The sequence below is a fragment of the Malania oleifera genome, chromosome 5 (assembly GCF_029873635.1).
Source record: "Malania oleifera isolate guangnan ecotype guangnan chromosome 5, ASM2987363v1, whole genome shotgun sequence".
NCBI lineage: Eukaryota > Viridiplantae > Streptophyta > Magnoliopsida > Santalales > Ximeniaceae > Malania > Malania oleifera.
Window position 1 is genome coordinate 90,093,376 of NC_080421.1, and position 23,373 is coordinate 90,116,748.

Here is a 23,373-nt window from a genome sequence, read left to right on the forward strand (position 1 = left end):
ACTCTCTTAGCTTATGTTTGGATAGCCTTTAGATTTGGATTTGTATTGGATTTAGATAAGATGTTGTTGTAGCCAAAAATTGAACGACCTTCACGATCCCTGATCACGACCACCTAAAAAGAGATAAATAAGCAAGGCTTGGAGGACTCGGGGTGTACTCCAAGGGATCTCTCCAATGCCTAAGTCAAGGATTGGTTTGAAAGGTTTTTTATATAACAGTAAAGTAGAGTTTAGAATGATATACCTTAGTTCTCCAAATCCCTATTTATAGTGACGGAGGTTGACCCAAGGGTGTAATGACATTTATTGGTGAGTTATGGTGCGGGCATGAATCGCTCCGGTTCTTTCCTCATTGGTGTGAATCGCTCTATTTATTATAAAGCGAGTGTCAATTGCTCCGATAGGGTGATTGACTTGGGCGGTAACTGCCCTCATAATGCCGTGCTTTGGTCTCTTCTAGGTAGGTGATATATTTGGGGTATATCAGTTGCCCCCCCTTAGGTTCGAATTTTTGAAACTAGCTTTCAAAGTTTGAAAGTTGTTGTTGTTGTTGTTGTTTGTTTTTTTTTTTTTTTTTTTTTTTTTTTTTGGTCGAGCAGCTCTTTTTGAGGCATTTTGGGCTACTTGGCTTAATGAGTCGTGCTCTTCTTTTTTTTCATTTTTGGTCTAATGAGTTATGCTCATATTTTGGGCCATTTCTGGGCCTCATGAGTGTTGCTCATCATTTGGACCGATTCTTCTTTTCCTAATAAGTTGCGCTCTATTTTTTAGCAGTCTTCTAGACTCACGAGCATTGCTCATCAGTTGGGTTGATTCTTCTTTTTCTAATAAGCTGTGCTCATTTTTTGGGCAGTCTTCTGGCCTCACGAGTGTTATTCGTCAGTTGGGTTAATTCTTCCTTGCCTAATGAGCTATGCTCATTTTTTTGGCAATTTTATGGGCTCACGAGCATTACTCATCAATTAGGCCAATTCTTCTTTACCTAATGAGTTATGCTCATTTTTTAGGCAGTCTTCTAGCCTCACGAGCGCTGTTCGTCAGTTGGGCCTATTCTTCCTTGCCTAATAAGTTGTGCTCATTTTTTGGGCAGTCTTCTGGTCTCACGAGCGTTGCTCATCAGTTGAGTCAATTCTTCTTTGCCTAATGAGCTATGCTCATCTTTTGAGTTATATCTTTAGTAACATTTTGGTAATTTGTAATGTCAGGATGGTTGTTTAATTCGACAAGTTCTTACAGTTTTGATTTCATTTGGGTTAAAGATGTGAGTTCTGGTATTTTTAATATCAGTTAGGATTCAAAATTGGTTCGGGATGGATTTGTTTCAAAGGGTTTCAATGTGTATGCATCAAGTGTTTGATCATTTGTGGCAAAGGGAACTGCAGGTGAGTGTGCAGTGTTATAGATTTCGCATCCTATTTTCGTGTCATCTATGTCATCTTTGGGGTCTATAAACTCAGATTATTCGATTGTATCCCAGGTGATCAGTGAGTCCCATGTTGGATTTTTTGCATATGGGGTTGTGAGTGCAGTGGCAAATTGAAGTTTGAGATTGAGATCTGCAAGATGTCTACCATTGATGACAATGATTTTGTTACTGTTTGTTTTTATTATGGTGTGGATTTTTCAGCTGATTAGGCTCCAGGTACTTGACAGAATCTCACTAAGGAGCTCAATTTTTCTATTTGGGGTTTTGTCGATTGTAGTTGCTACAATTGTGCAATTTTAGTTTGCGTTGCAATTTCAACTCAAATTTCCAATTGCAATTTAAAATTCACTATTCAGAGCACTGTTCAGCGCACATGAATGTGCAAGAGTCATTATTGCCGACCCCATGGTGCATTCGGCCAACCCATTAGAATTGTAAAGCTTGACTTTGTTTATTTGACTGGTAGTGCAGCTGTCATGACCCCACTATGCATTTGGTGCATAGGTTGTTGACTTTATAAGTCCAATCCTGTTTTGATAATGACAAATCATTTGGTATTTGATTTGTGCATTGAGAATGTGAGCAAGAACATTTCTTAGCATGCACAAAAGGTGATGAAGTCATGGAAGCCACGAGGATTAAAGCATACATAACTTGGCACAATCCATAGACTTAAAAGAGTAGAAGAATGAAGATGCAAGGGTGAAGTTCAAGATTGTCATGGGAATGGGTATTTAGAACTGAATGTATTTACATATTTCATATGATTTAATTCAAAGCACAAAATATATCCTAGACTAACCTTACTACTCATGCATCTCATAAAAATCTTTTAGGGGTTATTCATTGACTTAGAGACTCTATTTAAAACCCCGAAAAATGTTTAATGAAGAAGTAAAGAAAGAAAGAAAAAATGGTTTTTGAAAACAAAATAAAAAACTAAAGTTGGACTGCCCATATGACTGAGGATTACCCTCAGAAGTTTGAAGATGCAACTTCATACGACTGAAGTTTTACTTCAACTATCTGAAGAATTTCCTCAGAAGATTGAAGAATCAGTTCAGTCATCTCAAGAATTAATTTTGAAACCCAAAACAAGCAGAACACATTCAGACGTCTGAACCTTCAGTTCAATCGTCTGATCTGAGACTTCAAAAGACTGAACTCATAGTTCAATAGTCTGACCCTGTATCGAGACTATGACGTTCAGAGCTTTAAGGAACTTCAGTCATCTGAACCCAAGAGCTTAGTCATATGAACTTGAAGAAACTTTAAAAATATGGTTTTTAATGAGAGAACATGCGAGTCATTTAATTAATCAAGTTGATCCAACGGTCAAGACTTAACCTAGGGCCGAGAACACTTATAAAATCAACTTCTAAACCCTAGTGCCTCACTTTTTGCACATGATTGAGGAGCTTTGAACATTCTTGCACATCTCTTGAGAAGTTTTGAACACTATTGCTAAGGATCATTGCCTACACTACAAAGAACATACTTTTACTTAAGCATTCGCATATTCAAGATTTGAGCAAATACACACGCAACTTCTGCTAAATCTAGGTTTGATCTTGAGGTTTGGAAAAACAGTTTATTGAGCTTTCAATTTTTTAATTAATCGATCATCTTCTTCATTATTCGTTTATTGAAAAATATCTTTGGGAGTAAGAAACTTATTTTCCCATAGTTATTTATTTAAAAAATCTTTTGGGATTAGTGTTGGCCCTGACAGCTACACTATCTTGGTTTCTATGTTTTGATGATATTAACCTATTTGTTGTTCCTAGTATTTTCCATCCTTGCGAGTCTTATCTAGTATAGGTACAAAGTTTTAGATACACGGAGGTACCAAATCAGAAGCAAAGATCAGACCGAGTAGACATCAAATAGGAAAGATTGTAAGGACGCTGACTTGGAAGCACCAAAGCACATCCTGGAGTTTTTATTGTGTATAAATTAATTGTAAAAAGGCTTGTGTGAGTGAGTGCGTATTGTAAATCTTGCGGTGTGTGTCTTGCATGATTTCTGAGTAAGAGTTGAACCATTGCATAAGCATACTAGGACACATGAGCATATAGGATCTGCACAAAAGTAACAAACTCACAATTCATAGTTTTCAAAGTAAAAACAAAGAGTTTGTCAAAATAATCCTATAATCAATTAAGTTTTCAAAATGGGACAAGTGTTAAGTAATATATGAGTTATAAACATTTTCATAACTTGGTCTCGATTTTGCAAAACTAGCTGTATGTCCTAAAGTCCTAAAAGTCAAGCATATTTCTATAAAGGACATATTAAGCATATAAGATATCAAAATAAGTTTTAAGTGTGTTTTCATAAAACAAGATATCTTATATTCAAGGAAAAATCATTTGTACAAGTATTGATCTTCATTAGGCTCAATATATTTTATATACTTTTCTCCAAGAATGTTTTAAGTCATTAAAATGATTTTTGACAAGGAAAAACAAAGCAATCGTCACTAACATAGTGCAGCCTTGAGTTCTGAACACTTTTCAGTATTTGGGGCATAACTTTTTCTAGAAAAGTCCAAATGGAACGATCTTAGTGTCCCTGGAAAGTTAAGACAAAACTCCACAACTTTTATGTTAACTTCTTTTTCTGATTCAGGGAACTCGTCGACGAACATAGGGGATTCGTCGACGAGTTGCAGTATGTGATTAGTCGATGAGAGCAAGGGCTCATCGATGAGTCCAACGAGCAGAACCGCTCCAACGGGTGAAAAACAGCTAGTTTACCAAATAAAATAATTTTTCTTCCCCCCAACGGCTAGTTAACTGCTCCTTTGGCTTTTAGGCTATAAATACATGCTATTAGACTTGTATTAACATGGTTTTGAGCATTGTTGATCATATTTGTGAAAAATATCATTTTATCCAAAACTTAAGCACTTTGTAGTTTGCATTTTAGTTATTCTTCACAAGTGTTCAATCCTCTCTTACTTATCTTGTAAGATTCATTCCTTGAGAGAATAGAGTGAGGATTTGGTTGTATTTCATATTGGCTCATTTAAGGAGCATTAAATTGTATTTCCAATCTCTTATAAGGTTCTTTGTGAACCATTGTTGTAAGGTTCTTTGTGAACCGAAGCGAAGGCACTTGATGAGCGCGGTAGGGATTTTTTCTCGAGTCTAGGGATTTGTTCTCAAGTTGTAAGACTTCTACACTGGTGAAGGAGTATCTTTAGTGGATTGTGGAATCCTTGGCTTGGTGCTAAGGCGTGAACGTAGGCTTGGTGTCGAACCACGCAAAAATATCGGTATTGTTCTTTCTCTCCCTTACACTCTTTATTATATATCTTGTGTATGATTTATATTTATATTTCCAAGAGTTCTTATTTTGTATAACAATACATATTCCGCAAAAAGAGTCTATTCACCCCCCCCCCCTTCTAGACTATATACTCCGGGTTGGGACTTCCAACAAATAGCTTTCTAAAGTTTGAATCCTTGTGATATTCAAAGTTATATTTTTATTCAAAGAGATCTACCTTATTGGTGCAAAAAGTATTTGAAAAATATTATTTAAATCTTTGAAATATTCAAAGTCATATTTTATTCAAATATTTAATCGTACAAGTTATTTGATAGCAAGAACTTAGATCTGCATAATACTTAAAGATTTTCTCATCTCACAAACTTATTCTTGAATATTCGTTTTGAGAGATTGGAATTATTTGATTGCAAATACTAAGAGCCTATAAATACATATCCTTGAAGAATATTATTTTTGAAACATAGTGTTTAAATCTTTGCAATATTCAAGGTCGTATATTTATTCAAAGATTCAACTTGAAAAATTATTGATAGCAAGAATATAGATCTGCACATTATCAAAGATTATTTTTGAAAGGATCTCATTCTATAATCTTGCTTAAAGTATTCTAAAATCGAACCTTATTTGTTCTCCAAAGCATTTATTTATAAAATAATATTTGAGAGATATTGATTTAAAGGATTGATTTGTAAAGTATATCATTCATATAACGATATCATCATTATATACATACTGAGCTTCAATTTTTATCATATGAATATGTGTTAGGAATTTTTATTGTACTCATTAGCTTGTTCATAAGCATCTGAGTGTTCAGGAATTTCATCTATTTATTGTATAGACAGTTCGGGTTGTGAACCAGGAAGGAGGAAGTTGTACTTCGTGTAAGCAGCGGAGTAGGAGGAAACTGTGCCTCTTATAAGCAGTGGAGTAGGAGGAAGTTGTACCTCTTGTAAGTAGCAGGTTTGTAACAGGAAGCTCCATCCCAATTAAAGGAGCAGATTAGTGCAATCCTTGGGGGTTTTTCCCATGGCGAGGACATAGGCCAGGTTTGGCCAAACCTCGTTAAAAATCCGGTGTCTGCGCTCTCTCTTTATATCTTTATATTTCCGCACTTATATTCATATTATATCTAATGTGCATATGTTAAATATTGATATATATATCAATACCTAAAATACACGAGAATAATTGGATAATACTTAATTAGTTGAAATATCCACTAAGTAAATCAATTTAGTTGCATAATACTAAAATAGGTATATATCCAAATTTGTGAATGTATGATTGGGTTTTTAATTGAGGATTAAAATATCAAAATATTTTTAAATACCCGATTCACCCCCCTCTTGGGATTACACTTAAATTAACATAGGTGATTATTTAATCAATTAAATAACTAGAAGATCCTATTAATTATTATTAGCCATTAAGGCAGAGCTCTTCAAGCGTTGAAAATATGGCATCCATTTTTTTTTTTTAGAATTATTATTGTATGATGGAGAAAAAATCATACCTTGAGAATAGGCACGTTGGCTACATAAATCTTGGGCATAGAAACATCAATTGTATTCGGATTCGCATTAGATCTAGAATTTCCCAATATCGCAAGCTGGGTCCCAGTTATTCGTCCATCAATTTTCTTACATGGCTTCTTCAACACGAGCAAAGCGCCATTAACGTTCTTGAACGTAATAAACCTGTACCCTTTACTTTTCCAGGTGACCTTGCCAAGGACTGCGCGGCTTCTTTGAGGTCACTGTAGGTCAAGAAGCAATTGTGGAGGTTCTTGATGGTAGTGTCCCTTCCAAGGCCGCGAATGAAGAATTTGCACTAGGTAGGGTCTCGATCGGTGATGGATCAAATGGCATTGAGTACGTCTAAGTGTCGAACAACAGCATTTCGGACGATCTCAATCGAGTCAATGCATAGACCTTCAATTATTTGATGTAGTCATGATCAAGGATTAAAAAAGAAAACCTCTCAAGAAGTTTCCACAGACGGCGCCAACTGTTGCAGCCAAAAATTGAACGACCTTCACGATCCCTGATCACAACCACCTGAAAAGAGATAAATAAGCAAGGCTTGGAGGACTCGAAGTGTACTCTAGGGGATCTCTCTGATGCCTAAGTCAGGGATTGGCTTGAGAGGCTTTTTATGCAACAATAAAGTTGAGTTTAGAAAGAGATACCTTAGTCTCTTCTCCAAATCCTTATTTATAGTGACAGAGGTTGACCCAAGGGTGTAATGCCATTTATTGGCGAGTTATGGTGCGGGCGTGAATTGCTCTGGTTCTTACCTCATTGGCGTGAATCCCTCTGCTTATTATAAGGGGAGCATCAATTGCTCCGGTCAGGTGATTGACTTGGGCGGTAACTGCCCTCATAACGCTGCGCTCTGGTCTCTTCTAGTTAGGTGATATATTTGGGATATATCAGATGTAATGTAAAATTGTATTAAAATTTATTTAAATCCATTCAAATTCAAATTTAAGGTTCAAAATTAATGCTCCCAAATGCAGTTTCAATTCTTTCACATTTAGCAAATAAGTGGTTTTGATCTTCCTCTTGGGAATGACAAAGGCAATAATAGGATTCTCCACTTTCTCATTGTGAATAATTCTTCCTTGTGGGAAGAAAAATGATGGGATAATTTCGAGAAAAAAAAAAAAAACAATTTGATCTTTGGAGAGCATTCCATTTTCCAAATAAGTTTATACAAATTCCTGTTAGAAAAAATCAAAGGCTCATTTCCTTGGCCATCCATCAAGCTACTTTCCGAAGGTAATAGTCTGTAGGTTGATTTAACATATGAATATTGAAATGTGGAAATTGAAATGTGATTTCTAAAATGTGAATACTGAATTGAGAATAATGAATGTAAATACTGGGAAATGTGAACATTGTAAAGTGTAAAAGTTGCAATGAGATCATTAAAATGTAATTGATGAAATGTCAATACCGCGTTATGATTGCGGTTTTATGGTAATGATAATCCTGACAGATGGATATGGAAACCCTAATGATGGGTAGTGATATTGAGCACGGTACTGTTGCTAGTGGTGATAGTGCGACCACACGGATTCTTGAAGCGTGTGGCATGACAATCGACTGAGTCGTTTAGTAGAGTTGTTATGCCCCATGAGTCCGGATCAGAGCTATAGAAATCTATAATTGGAGGGCATTCCATTTTCCAAATAAGTTTATACAAATTCCTCTTATAAAAAATCAAAAGCTCGTTTCCTTCACCATCCATCAAGTTACTTTATGAGGATTACAATCTATAAGCTGATCTAACAGGAAACAAACCTAATTTTACTTCCAATTGCTAATTGGTCAATATTTTTTTCCATTTTAAACTCTAGTTCTAACTTTAGGGTAGACAATGTTGTGGACAAGCAGCTGATGAGAATATTCATTTCTGTGAATGGTGGGAAAGGTATGTGTGTTAGCCATTGAAGCTGAGCAGAAGGTTTGATAGCCACTAACCCCCCAATTGGAACATTTTAAAAATAAGTACTTTTTTTATCAAAATATTTTTTATAAATACTTACATCAATAAGTAGTGTTCGAGAAATAAGTACTTATTTGAAAACATATTTTTTCACATTATTTTTAAAGAAAAATATGTATTTTTTAGAATAATATGTTTCTATAAAAAAGAAAGTACTATAGTACTTATAATAAGAGTATCAGACTAGTCTTGGATAAGTACTTTTTCCAAAAACTATTTTCTATAAGTGGTTCTAAATGATCCCAAAATCAAGTTGGTCAAACTCCACAAAAATGACTCAAATGTAGGCTAGCTCGCATCACATTAAAGAGCAATCAACATGGACTCTAATAACGGTCATGGTGGTCAGCCCACGACTATAATTAAAATGAAACCATCACTTTGAGAGTTAGGCACATAATCTACACAAGAAGTCTTTGTTTGTAATGCCCCAGAAGATCATATGAATGGAAGTGTCAAATATAAATAAATAAATAAATAAAAATTAATTAATTAATAAATTAATTTATTTTTTTATTTTTATTAATTAAATAAATTATAATTATTAATTAAATATTATAATATCATATTATTATTATTATTATTATATATCACTTGGAGCTTCAAAGCTTCAGGATTTCTTTTGTTACTTTGAGAGATAGAAGCTCCCCTTCCCCCTGAATCACGTCCCTCTCTCCTCATCACTTTCTCTTACTCTCCTCGATTTCTTCGGCCAATCGGGCGTCGATCGAAAATTGGAAAATATCACTGGACTCCATTCTGCCCCATCAACATTTCTACTAGAGTGGATTTGTCGTAGCAGCGATGTAAGCATATCTCCTGGGGTAAGGTAAATTCTCACTCTTACCTTAATTTTTCTTAAATCTTAAACAAATTGACGATTGGACTCCACCATGATAATCTAGAGATGATTCTCTACAAGTCTAAGGGAGCAGATTTCTCGTGGGATCGTCATAGGTATAGCCCCAAAATTAGGATAAAGGAGTTATTTAGAGATTAATTGTTATTTAATTAATGTAAATTTAGAAATGTTAGAATATTGGTCATTCTGGGGTTGAACAAGGGTTATTGAATTCAGGGTTCAGGTGAGCGTCGTGAGTATGATTTCAGGATCCCTGTAGGCGTAGTTTAGGAAACCAGGTTAGGGGAATAAATTATAACAGTATTTGTTGAGATTATTATTGACTGAGAAATTATGTGAAAACGAAATTTGATATTTTGTCTGAAATTATTATGATACAAATATCAGACAAAAATTATGTGGCATATGAGTTATACTGAGACCATGTTTGAATTGAGTTGTGCGATTTGCATGAAGAAAATGGGAATTTGATATAAATATATATACTGAAAGGTTTTGTGTAGAGATGATTCAAAAGAAACCCGATGCTATGTATATGCTAAGTTGAAACGAAATGAGAATTGTTTTATTGAGAAACAATTAAAATAATATATGTATATGTATATTGAAGTGTTTTCTGAGAAATGACAAAAAGAGAAACATAGATATGTATATTGGAAATATAATGAAACTTTATTGAGAAATGCTAAAATGTGTGAAATGATATATATATATTAGTCTGAGATGAAATGTGAATATTAAAAATGGGAATATTGTAATGTAAATTCTACAATATGAATATTGAAATGTGGAAATTGAAATGTGGTTTCTAAAATGTGAATACTGAATTGAGAATGATGAACGTAAATACTGGGAAATATGAGCATTGTAAAGTGCGAAAGTTGCAATGGGATCATTGAAATATAATTGATGAAATGTCAATACCGCATAATGATTGCGGTTATTTGGTAATGATAACCCTGACGGATGGATATGGAAACCCTAATGATGGGTAGTGATATTGAGCACGGTATTATTGTTAGTGGTGATAGTGCAACCACACGAATTCTTGGAGCGTGTGGCATGACAGTCGACTTAGCCGTTTAGTAGAGTTGTTGTGCCCTTGAATCCGGATTAGGGCTATAGAAATATGTAATTGGAGGGCATTCCATTTTCCAAATAAGTTTATACAAATTCCTCTTATAAAAATCAAAGGCTCCTTTCCTTGACCGTCCATCAAGTTACTTTCCGAAGATAACAATCTATAGGCTGATCTAACAGGAGACAAACCTCATTTTATTTCCAATTGCTATTTGATCAATATTTTTTTCCATTTTAAAGTCAAGTTCTAACTTTAGGGTAGACAATGTTGTGGACAGGCAGCTGACGAGAATATTCATTTCTGCCAATGGTGGGAGAGGCATGTGTGTTAGCCCTTGAAGCTAAGTAGAAGGTTTTATTAGAGCCACTAAGCCCCCAATTGTAACATCTTTAAAAATAAGTACTTCTTTTTTTATAAAAATACTTTTTATAAATACTTACATCAATAAGTAGTGTTCAGAAAATAAGTACTTATTTGAAAAAGTACTTTTTCATGTTTTTTTGAAGGAAAACATGTGTTTTTTAGAATAATACTTTTCTATAAAAAAGTACTATAGTACTTATAATAAGAGTATCAGATTAGTTTTGGATAAGTACTTTTTTCAAAATTATTTTCTATAAGTGGTTCTAAATGATCTCAAAATCAAGCTGGCCAGCTGGACAAAAATGACTCAACTGTAGGCCAACACGCATCACATTAAAGAGCAATCAATAGGGACTCTAATAGTGGTCATGGTGGTCAGCCCACGACTATAATTAAAATGAAACCATCACTTTGAGAGCTAGGCACCTAATTTACACAAGAAGTCTTTGTTGCCTTCTCTTTTATTTTATTCTTTACTTACCTCAACTAACTTTGGCATTTTAGAGAGGACTCCTTGGAGCCTACTAGCTCTAGGATTCTTTTATTTGTTTCTTTTGTCATCTATGTCTAGATGTTACAAGACCTCAACTCAGTTACAGTTGCACATGCCTAAGTCAGACATCTACCAATTTTTTTTTATAGAGAAAAAAAATCTATTATTTGCCATCGATAGAACATATGCAAAAAGGCAAGGATATGGCTACTAAACATGTGAATTAGTGTAAAATTGTCAAAGTTCTAACCCCATCCATTACAAAGGGCTCATGGTCATCCTTATCCAGCATCTAGAACTAGACAAGGAAGTGCAACACATAGTAAGGCTTTGCAACAAGAAATCAACCATTTAAAGAGAGTGATTTGTGGTTTAGATGAGTGTTCTAGCCAAGTGTCATAGTCTTATGTCCTTGTATCGTAACAAAAGCAAGATGTTCAATTAGGAAGCCTTGGAAGGACATGGTGATCATGTCAATGGATTGTGGAAGGAACTATGGTAAACTTGGATTTGATTATAGAGATTCCATAAGAAGTACATTGAGTGTCACTATTATGTCACGATGGATTTGGACAATTATCAGCATGGTATTCTCAAGCCAATGATATATGATTCTTAAATATATGAATTGTTACTCATGTGTAAGCAGTAACATGACGACAAAAAATATTGCTTTTAGCGGAAAAACGGTGTCCTACCACTCTCGGTGTCCTTTTGGGCACCAAATGAGCATATTAAGAAGTGCTTTGGGTAGGCTCTTGACATCTTCAAGGGATGTCTTGAGCTGCCATGTGCGATTGAGAGTCCCATCGAGGACCCTGGAGAATGAGATCACGTATTACTCTCAATATTAAGATGTGCACCCTTGTTGGCCCTTGGGGTAATGCTTTTGTGCAGTGTCATCTTATACTTGATTAGGCCATTGATGGATGTTGATCCTTTGTATGCCTATCTCAAATAGTATATGGTGCCATTTCCCTTAGCTCTAGCTCATGGGTGGTTTTTGGTAGGCTCATTTATGGTAGGATCATTATAAGGGGATAAAAATAAACCCTCAATGCTTGTGGATGTGAGTTTACACCCTTACTCTTTACGTCATAGTTTCCTGGTTCACTTGGGACAAGGGCCATTATGTTGTGAAGCTTGACTAGTGAATTGGATTTGCAATGTTTCCTTGTATTTGGATAAGTACAGATGGATGGAACTTGTTGTAGTGTTGTCGCCACATGGGTATGACTCCATCACATGTTAGGTAAGTTAAGGTAAAGGTGGTTCTTATTGTTCAGGAATCTATCTTGCCTTTTGGCAATTGGTAGGATACCAAATCTCTCATTAAGATCTAAAATTGGACTAGCATTGGCTTCAACAATCTAATTGAAACTTAAGACGTCATGTTGACGGGAAGGGATCAGTCCATCCTTGAGTAGGTGTTGGTCAGTGGTCACTCTCCCCCCTTCAATTGTGTTACACATTGTTGCCTGGTTTGGCTAAAGTTGGCCTTCGATATCCTTTTATGAGGAAATCAATATGCTTGAGATTGCCCTATACCCTAGATGCAAGGATAAGGGTTAATTTATTTTGAGAGAACTAAGATAATTGAGAATACCTTGTGCCTTTGAGGTGGATATTGAAGCCATGTTAAATTTTTCATATTATGGTTGGCAGTATTGTTTAAATGGATCCGCAAAGATTTTTGTTCTATCCTTAATCTATAGTTAGAGGTAATATTCTTAGATTTACGGAAATGGGAGTTTTTTGCTCAAGATGTCCACCAAACTTAGAAAGTTTGTTTTCCATAAAGAGATATGAGATTCTTGAATTTATGGGAAGGGAAAGAGTGGTGAATGCCTTTGTGCAACTAGTCTGAGAAACTTGATTTACGACTTGTCTAATGGTTGTAGCAAACTAATTTGGTAATATTTATAAACCTTCAACTTAAGGAGGGGTATTAGAAGAAAAAATTATGCTAGTAATTAAACTGTGCAATTGTTAGTATTTTGTCTTTATATAGTTTTTATTATTGATTTTAAGGGTATTCTACGATCACAAAGTACACTTGAAGCGCTTCTCCATTTTACCCAACCTACTTTAACTATGCATTACATCATCTTCAATTTCTCCTTCAGCTTGCATAATAGATCCAAAGTATCAAAATATACAAGTACTATTTATTTCTTCATCATCAAGTTTAACTTTATTTCAAATATTCTTCTGACCATTATTGAAATTATATTTCATATATTATGTCTTATTTCTACTTATCTAGAGGCTTTAGGATAAGTAGAAATAAGACAAAATATATGACGTGTAATTTCAGCAATGGTCAGAAGAATATTGGAGACAAAGCTAAACTTAATGATCAAGAAATAAATAACACTTGTAGATTTCGATACCTTGGATCTATTATGCAAATTGATGGAGAAATTGAAGATGATGTGATACATTGAGTTAAATCAGGTTAGGTAAATGGAGAAGTACTTCAAGTGTGCTTTGTGATCATAGAATACCCTTAAAATCAAAAGGAAAGTTTTATAAGATGATTATAAGACTAACTATGCTATATGGATCAAAATGTCAGGCGACGAAGAAACAGAACATTCTAAATGTAAAAGTTATAGTTGAAAATGTTTAGATGGATAAGTCGTATAACACTGAAAGATAAATTAAGGAATGAACATATTCACAATAAATTAGGTATAACTCCTATAGAAGATAAGCTAAGGGAGGATCAACTCAAATGATTTGGACACTTGCAACATAGGCCAAATAGTGCGCCAATAAGAAGAGCGAGTTAGTTACTAGGGGAGGTAGTAGAAATGCTAGGGATAAATCTAAAATAACTTGAAATAAGATAGTAAATAAACATTTAATAGCTCTAAATTTATCAAAAGAAATTATTCATAATCACAAAATTTGGCAAAAAATGATTCGTATAACCAACCCTACCTAGTGGAACTAAAGGCTTAATTTTTTTATTGTTTTATCATTTTTATTATTGATATATAATAGGAAAGACCTGTGAAGTTGTACATGACGTTTTTTTTTTTTTTTCTCTTTTTTTTTATTCCTTTTTCATTTCTTTTCACCTCTATTTCAAACTTTGCAACATTAATGAAAAAGATTTTGAGATGTTATGACCAAATATATATATATACACGAAGCTTTGCATCTCCACTTTATTGCCATGCCAAAAGGTCACTTGGCACATAATTTACCCTTTTAGATAAAATACATTTATAAACCAATGCTTAAGATAGACATTAAATTTGAATTTGAATGAATTTAAATAAAATATATAAAATTATATTAAAATTTATCCAAATCCAAAACATTGTGTTACTATCTTAAATAGTAGGGCAACAAGGTTAAGACACAAACTCTGGCAACATTAACATTAAGTGTATATACAAATAGAAGATTATTATAAAGTTTCTTTATTGATGGTGTAGACTAGTGTTTACGAGATCTTCAAGAACACATCTTCTGTATTCCTATTTGTTTTATAAAACAAATATTTACAAACAAATGAGAGCCACTATGAGTTTTATGCAACTTCAACGGGAATTTCACAAACTATGGTATAAATGAACAATGATTCTACAAAATTGTCAATGGCAGAAGCAAAAAAGTTTGCCATCTTAACGATTTACAACAAATAAGGTGCATCAAAATCATTCTGTACGGTTAGGAGCCACCATTTTTTACCAATGTGCTTGAATAATTTCACACACTACTGTCAATAATCAGCTCAGCAGCTGCACCCATTGTGCCAACCCCTCTAATTACCAGCAAGGTTAGAGCCAGTTCATCATCATTCCATTGCCTCAATCCCTTGCTCAGCCTCTTCAACAAACACACATCCACCTCCAACACCCACATTGGTGTGCATTCCACCATTAAACTCACAAACCCCGACACATAAGCTCGCCAAGTGGCCCAATCACAACCAAGCGATATCTTCCCATCCAGAGCACTTGCAAGAAATTCCAAGTGGATGCCAAGGGCGCCTGCCCGCCGCTTTGATGCAGGTGATGCAGAGTCAACACCCCAAGCAAATGTCCCACAAAGTACTGCAAAGTATGCTAGTGCGTAACCACTCAACTTCGCAACCATACCTCTACAGTGCCCTTCAACCGCCTCCAATCCGTGGCCTGATATAAACCACGAAGGCAAGGTTTCTCTGATCAAAGTTTGGACTAAATTTAATCCACCAGATATCCAAACTAAAGAAGCCCCAAATGAAGCAGCAAGCTTGACACGTGCCATGGCTGCAGCAAGAGAAACTTGTCCATATCTCATCCCACACTTCATCTTCTTTAACTTCTCCAATTGTTCCTGTGGTAACCCACTGGTTGCAATCTCTCTAACAGAAAGCATTAAAAGAGAGACAATCTCTTCTGTCATGAACATCACATCTCTGATAGATTTGAGTGCTTTTAGATAGAGAATTCCAGGGGCAACAGGAGAAATCCCACCAGAAAAATGTGAACCAAAACCATTGCCAAGGAGAGCACCCACACCACCACTGCTGGTGCTAGAGATGGGAGAAGTCTCGAGCCCAAGAATGGATGAGAAGCAGATCTTGAGGAGCTGCACTACTGCATCCCTGTTGTGGTGGAAGACAGTACAAGAAGAAACCAACACAAAGAAGTCACTCCAACGCTTCACCTTCTGGGCCCACAAAGCAGTAATGATGGGCATGCATGGCCAAGGGCAACCTGCTGCAAGGAAATACAAGGCTGAGCCAGCCAGATTCAAGAAGGGTTTCGAGGCTTTATCAAGTTTGTAGGTTATTGTGAGGCTTACAAGCGCAGCCAAGGGTAAAGGAAGTGTAGCTGGTAAGCTTCCCCCTGCATCCAAAACAAGTTTCAGCCCTAGGAAATTCTCTACTTAAATTGTACCACAAGCATTCATTTCTCCCACACATGAATAGACTAGAGGGGAGCAGTAGTCACCAGAAAAGACATCTTTTATGCTTGCTAACAGAGAATATTGACTCTATAAAATCAGTAGGTATAAGGGCTTAATTGATAAAATAGATGCTGAAAATATGCAGCAATTTTTCTACCTATTGCATTTCATCACCAAGAGTGTATATCAAGTCAATAATATAGATAGGTTAATATAAACTTGTAATCAATTCATTATCCATGAACTGTATCCATGTATTATTTCCTTCAATCCAAAAGAAACAGGATACCCTATATGGTCAAATACATCCAAGTAAGGTGACTTCTGCTCCAGGTGTCACAGCCAAGGTCTTAAATTTCGATTTCAACTCAAATTTCGAAGCTCCAAAAGTAGGAAAATTTTCGATTTCGATGTCAATTTCAATTTTGATTTCAATTTGAAAAAATAACATAAATTAGTAGTAAATCTTGGAATTCATTGTGAAACTTTAGAAATGGTTAACAAACATAATAATATAAGTTTTAGGACTAATATATTATAAATTAAATACATATACGTTTTGTATGAGGTAGAAATGTTGTAAAATAGTATGTGTATCAAACATATTTGTAAGATAATGTACATTAAATATGTTCAGTTAATACAAATGAAATTCATAAATCATTAAATATTATTTATTATACAAACAATGATAATTTAGACATGAATGGTTAAATAAAATGTTACTGTAAGTTTATTTTTTCATATAATTTCAAAAGCACTTGTAATAATCTTTTGTTTCGATATAATAAATAAATTAAATTAAAAGAGAAATTTCACTTCACTCCAAAATTTCTCATTTGAATTTCGACGAAATTTCATTGTATCGTTAAAATTTTGACAAGTTTCGCTAAAATTTCGAGATTACGATAAATTTCGGATGATTCGTTGAGATTTCGACGGAAATTATGCACGACGGAATCGACTGCCATTTCAATTTCAAGGGTGACATAAATCGAAAATTTCAACAATTTCGTGAAAATTTAAGACCATGGTCACAGCTAACACATTCAATTATTTTTCTACAAAAGCAGTATGCATGGTCAATTTATTTGTCTAGCTACAACAATACAAGTAAAAATACATGGAACCTATTCAAGTCACAGTAAAATACCAGAAGCAAGACTTGGGACATCAACACCAGTGGCTGCTAATATTTTCTTCATCTGCTGCTCAACCAATGATAAATTTGCAGCAGGGCTTGGCCAATCAGTTCCATTCATAAAAGCTGGCTTCCATACACCCCGTGTTACTTCAGCTGAAAAGTAGCTTACAATGGCTGCCAATGATGCAGGAAGAAAATCTGCAAGATCTTTTAGCCCTGACATTTTGAAAAAATGCAGAACATATGCAACAGCATGAAGTAACTTATCAAGGTTGATTAAGAAGTAAAACATGCAAGAGGTATACAACAGCACAACAACAACATTAGTAAATAATTTGCCCAAAGTTCGAGAATAGGTAAAGCATGGACTCACATGCTAAACCTGTATAACCAACAAATAAAGGTAGAAGTTGATGGAAGACCACCCATAGTACCTAAGGATAATGTTAGGCATGCATATTCTACACATAGATTTGGAAATTAAGGCTTTTGAATTAATTGGGGAGATCTGATATAGGAGTCTGAGTATATTTCAGTAAATTTAGGATTGTTTTGGATATTTTTTAATTACTTTGGGGTTATTTTGTAATTTTTCAGTTTGCTCACTAAGTTAGGTTAGTTTATTATAAGTACTGTCTATGTAATCAAACAAACCAGTAGGCAGTTGTGAATTGAATTTTGTTTCCATCATGTCTCTCTCCCTCACAAACTATAATATGCTGCAAGCCTGCAAGTGCATTTGTTGGCTTCTCCAGGTTTAAGGGTGTCCCCAGGCTAGAAGGCTCCCCACTTTCTGAGGGTAGGGGGCAATTCATCACAGTGTATGCAGCATTACTCTTACTTTTATGCAGAGAAGCTGTTTCTTTAGACTCAAATCCGTGACCAACCGATCACAAAGGGACAACCTTACTGTTGATCTAAGGCCTTGCCCTCTTCTTCAGGTTTAAATGTAGATCAAATAAAATATGATTGAAATATAAAACTTTTTCTGCTAAACTCAAAACAATATCTTGCACATGTATTCCATTTTGGATTTTTCAGGAATAAAAACGGAAACCAATAGAAAGCATTAAGACTTTCTAAAGCAAATTGGACTAACCAGTAGCCAATTCACGTGGAGAGAGTCTCCCATGATCACAAGCTGTTAAAGCAGCATCAAGGGCAAAAGGTATGGCTTCAAGGATATCCCATGCAGGCAACTTGAGTTGATGACAAGCATCTTCAGTTCCGCTGGACGAAGTACTGCTTCCAGAAGCAGGAGCCAGAGGTTGACCACCTTTATTTATTTTCCGGAACATCATATTTAGAAGTCCATCAACAATCTGATGTACAGGAGTCCCATGAGCAAGACCAGAGAGGGTTGAAGCAATACATGCTTGATTCTGCTGGTACCATTTTTTTAATCTTGGAAAAGATTCCATAAATATAGGCTCCGTATAAGGAGGATTCGAATTCCTCCAAACGCTCCCACTTCTATTTCGATCCTTGGTGTTTCCAAAGGACACTAAGGAGTTCCGCACCAATAACAGGTACTCAGGAGTGAATTCAAACCCGACTGAAGACACATCTCCCATCATTTGTTCTGTTAATGGTTGATAAAACCTCCATAACTTCAGCAGAACAGTGAAAGCATTCGAGAATACCATATGGGCAGAGATTTCTTCCCCAGTTGGAAGAGTCCGCAACAAATTAGGTGCACATGATCCAAAAACCTCACAAATGGGCATCAACGCACCTGCAAGCTGCGGGACCTGCCAATAGAAGTAAAACAGCATTAGAACCAAATCAATGCAAAGGTATCAACATTTTCCCCTCCTATATATAAATCTTCTTTGCTCAAATTTATTTTTTTTCTTGTAAGTTAAATTGTTAAGTTTCACTGCATGTTATGTTGTGAGCATTTTTTGACAAACAAATTTCAATTGTAAGGTAATGGTGTCATATAGCTCCTCCATATGATGCATTTGTGCACATGTGCCTGCGCATGTTCTCTGTGTAGTTTTGTTTTATACAAAGCAAGGAAAGTTTATCACTGTGCACTTCTCTGTGTACTTAATTAATATGTACGTTTAAATTTTTTATGCATATCCAGTAGTCAAAAAAAAAAAGTAGAAACTTGAGGAGTACAACCTACCAAGCCATGTAAGGCGAAAATATGAATAGTGTCGATAGATGATATTCCAACAAGTAGGACATTCAGAAATGAAGCATAACCTATCAAATGGCTGTCACTCCCAGAATAATCGGCAGGAACTGGAGGTGACAACAATCTTGTGATAAGAAGAATAGTGTGCTCCTGCGAGCATAGATCGAATTATATTTGAAACAAATGGATCAAAGAAAACGTTTAAACCAGAAGTGGAGGCAATCAAACATTTAATTATCACATGATAATGTTAGGTAAAAACAACAGCATACACATTACCTGTATATTCCAACCATAGATTAGGGACGCTCCACAGAGAATTGTAGCGGCAGCTATCTTCTCGTCATATGATCCATTAACTGCAATATCAAATACTTTCTCGACCTCTGCTAAGCTTCCATCAAATCCATAAGCTTAAATTCAGTAGCATTATCACTGGTTCAATTAACCAACCAAAAAGCATCTAGTATTGGCTTGGGGAAAGAAAAGGGGGTAACTGAAGACTGAGTTACTCTCACCTTATAGTTGAGGAGATGGTCATCATCTTCCAATTATCAATTTATGCATATGTAGCATTGTTGGAATGGAAAATGAATGCATAAGTTAATCAAAAACCATCGTAAGAGCATATGTGGATAATAAAAGCACATGGAGCACATGGTATCCCATTACATCTGTGTGAAACAGTACACCATGTAGTTGGGACAACGTCTTTGTTAAGTTTATATAATCCACACCACCTCATCTCTAGGACAGTAATACGCTGAAAGGAAATTTTGCGCATTCATAATGTTTTAGGATGTTGAAATTTTTTATTTTTTTTTTTTTATTTTTTTTTTTATTTTTTTTCATACATCAGAGAAAACCGAAAAAGCTGAACTCTTGAATGTACGACATTGCTTTTATGACAGCCATCAGACTTAACATGATTGCCATGAGGGACATCCAGAGCTTCATGGAATCACTCTGCTGAGCATCAATTTTCGCTAAGCAGTTGGCACAATAATTTCCTTCATGGAGCACATGCTTTACTCGGACTTACCAATAATGCTTGAGATAATCACGTATATCACGAAGGATGGCTGAGTAGGGATAAAATGTATAAGTTCTCTCTCTAGAGTGGAACAGAGTGCATCAACGGCATCAGCTTCCAAGATGATTTTGTGGTAGCCTAACTCCCAAGCCTTAGCAATGCTAAGATGGTCAAAAGCTCAGCATACATATTGGTTGTCTAAACCAGCTTCCAATAAATCCCCAAATTCACATACTGTTGCTGTCACAAAGGACGTCACCATTCCCAGGTTACTGAATGAGCTACCATTGACAATAAATTGGGTCCATCCAAGATCAAGCAGATGCCAAGAGACCAATAGCAGGGACCAGCTTGTGGGGGAGAGGGGGAATACTGGTTGGGATATATCCTCATTCCTTGCGGAAAAATTGTAAGATCCTGGTCTTCCTTTGCATGATGAATCACGGAGAATTGTTGCTTTGTAGAGAGGATAACTCCTTCGATGGTTTCCTTGTTCCTCAATTTCCAGATTCTCTGATCAGCAACAGCAAAGGTTTGCTCCCACTTCCTAGTTCATGTCGCAAGGCATAGTGCTGAGATTTTGAGGAAGTCAAGTCATCAAGACTCAATGAGAAAAAAACAATGATAATCCAGTGATCTTCAAACATGTTTCCAAACCCATCTAGCTCTAATACAGTCACAAAGGACATGGAGAATCTCCCTTTTGACTGATTTGCAACCATGGTCTTAAATTTTCATGAAACTATTGAAACTTCCGTTGAAATTTCCGGTTTCTGTGACCCTCGAAATCAAAAGGGCAGTCGATTTCCGTCTTGCATAATTTCCATTGAAATCTCAAAGAATCATCCGAAATTTATTGAAATCTTGAAATTTTAGCAAAACTTTTCGAGATTTGAACTATGCAATGAAATTTCCTCAGAATTCAAATGAGAAATTGAGTGAAGTGAAATTTCTCTCTTAAATTATAATTATTTTTTTATTGAAACGAAAGACTATTACCAATGCTTTTGAAATTATATGAAAAAAGAAAACCTACAACAACATTTAATTTAACCATTCATGTCTAAATTATCATTATTTGTATAATAAATAATATTTAAATGATTAATGAATTTCATTTGTATTAACTGATTAGCTAAAAATGTTTAATGTACATTATCTTACAAATATGTTTGATGCACATATTATATTACAACTTCTCCACCTCATACACAGCATATATCTATTTACTTGTAATATACTAGTCCTAAAACTTATATTATTATGTCTATTAATCATTTCTAAAGCTTCACAAAATAATTTCATGCTTTACTATTGATTTCCATTATTTTTCCAAATCAAAATCAAAATTTTCCTCGAAATTTCCGTATTTTTGGAGTTTCGAAATTTGAGATGAAATTGAAATTTAAGACCTTGGTTGCAACGTGGGTAGAAATCTGTAGAAGAATTTGATTCTGCTCTAGACTCTGCTCTCATTATTTATAAGCCTTTGCCAGACTGCCAACCAGTATAAAATTTTGACTCACTGGTGCATCGCCATTTCTGTATCCAGTTCCAATTTCTTCAGAATTTGTCGCTCATGTGTGTTTTTTTAAAATGTTTTTGCCATTATTTTGGGGTTGGTTTGATCCTTGCACACTTAACCCATCCCGCATGTTTGGTTTATACGGTTGTCTGATTCATTACTCAACCCAAACAATTTTAAGACCATTCCTTGAGGGCACTTTGGGTTAGGTTGGCTCAGGTGGGCAGGGTTGGGCGGTTTTGTGAGCACCCCTTGGTCTGCTCTTTTTATATTATTAATAATAATAAGATGTGAAGGACAGAACCTCCACTCACCCCACCTAAATTTCACACTAGTTCTCAAAACCTTTTTCAACGCAGCATCCCTCACAAAATGACAATCAACCTCAATCTCCACCCCAGATTGTTACAACAATTAGACAGAGAAGCTGTAAATAAAGCCTTAATAAAAACATCTTTTAGGTGATCCCCAAATTTCACACTAGTTCTCAAAACCATTTTCAAAGCAGCATCCCTCACAAAATGACACTCAATCTCTCAATCTGATTTGTACTTATTTAAAACACTAGGTTGCTAGCAATATAAATGGCTGCTAGATTATCAAAAATCAGATGGGCTTCAATTACCAACAATAGACTTCAACAACACAAGCTTACTGAGAGTATAAGCCATAGCTCAGTACTATGCTTTAGAACTAGATCTTGCTACAATAATTTGTCTTTTGCTACACTTGCCACTAACAAATGTACGATATTAAGAAGTAAACCTTCAACCGTCAATCTTCAACAGAGGCAGCCCAATTTTTTAGGGTGGGTTGAGTTGGGTTGGGAAGGATTGGCAGTTTAGATTCTTTTTCTTTCTTTTTTTTTTTACTTTTTTCCGTTTTTTCCATTTTTTTCCTTTTTTTTTCGAACATATGCATGATGAATGGGAAAGAGAGTCATATTTAATCTATGAATGGTGTTGTCAATCAAAAAATCAATAGGATCAGCTGTCAACAGTTGATGTTGTGGGGAGTGTAGTCTTGATTAATTCTAACCTAAGCTTGTCCAAGTTGAAAACAAGTATGACAAACTCAATTAATAGGTCAAGTCTCTCCAATGAATCGAAATGAGTAGATTAAACTGGAAAGAGTTTCTCTAAGGAGCACCAACCTTAAAGCAGCACCCTCAATATACAGTGTGACAGCCTTCAGCCTTCTCTCCTTTTATCTTATTTTATTTTATTTTTTTGCCATCATATTCGAGTCAGGTTGATTTGGGTGGTTGCACACTTTACCCACATGTTTGGTCTATATGGAATTACAATCCACCACGCAAGCCAAACACTTTCAAAACCATTGTGGGCAGTCTGGGTTAGGTGAGCAGGGTTCTGCAGTTTTGTGAGGACCCCTAGGTCTACCCTTTTTAGATAATAAGACATGAAGGACAAAGCCTTCACTCACCCGACCTAATTACTCAAATAGCACTCTCTTTAAACACTCCCCCTGCAGGAGGTGTATAGATATCACCTAACCTACCCCAACTTGCTACAACAATTAGATATGTTGGCTTTAAATAAAGCCTTAATAAAAACATCTC

The 23,373-nt window shown here is 35.4% G+C and overlaps 1 protein-coding gene across 1 annotated transcript in view; it reads right to left on the bottom strand.

Annotated features, from left to right (window-relative positions):
• Positions 1-14,577: 14,577 nt before the first annotated feature.
• LOC131155795 (mediator of RNA polymerase II transcription subunit 33A-like) overlaps positions 14,578-23,373 on the bottom strand; it is a 64,981-nt gene continuing 56,185 nt past the window's right edge. Inside the window, exons 8-12 of the mRNA XM_058109207.1 lie at positions 19,516-19,630; positions 19,225-19,386; positions 18,190-18,841; positions 17,100-17,306; positions 14,578-15,885 (exon numbers count right to left, since the gene is read on the bottom strand). Of these exons, the coding sequence (XP_057965190.1) occupies positions 14,759-15,885; positions 17,100-17,306; positions 18,190-18,841; positions 19,225-19,386; positions 19,516-19,630 (2,263 nt within the window). The 3' untranslated portion in view covers positions 14,578-14,758. The remainder of the gene's footprint in view (positions 15,886-17,099; positions 17,307-18,189; positions 18,842-19,224; positions 19,387-19,515; positions 19,631-23,373) is intronic.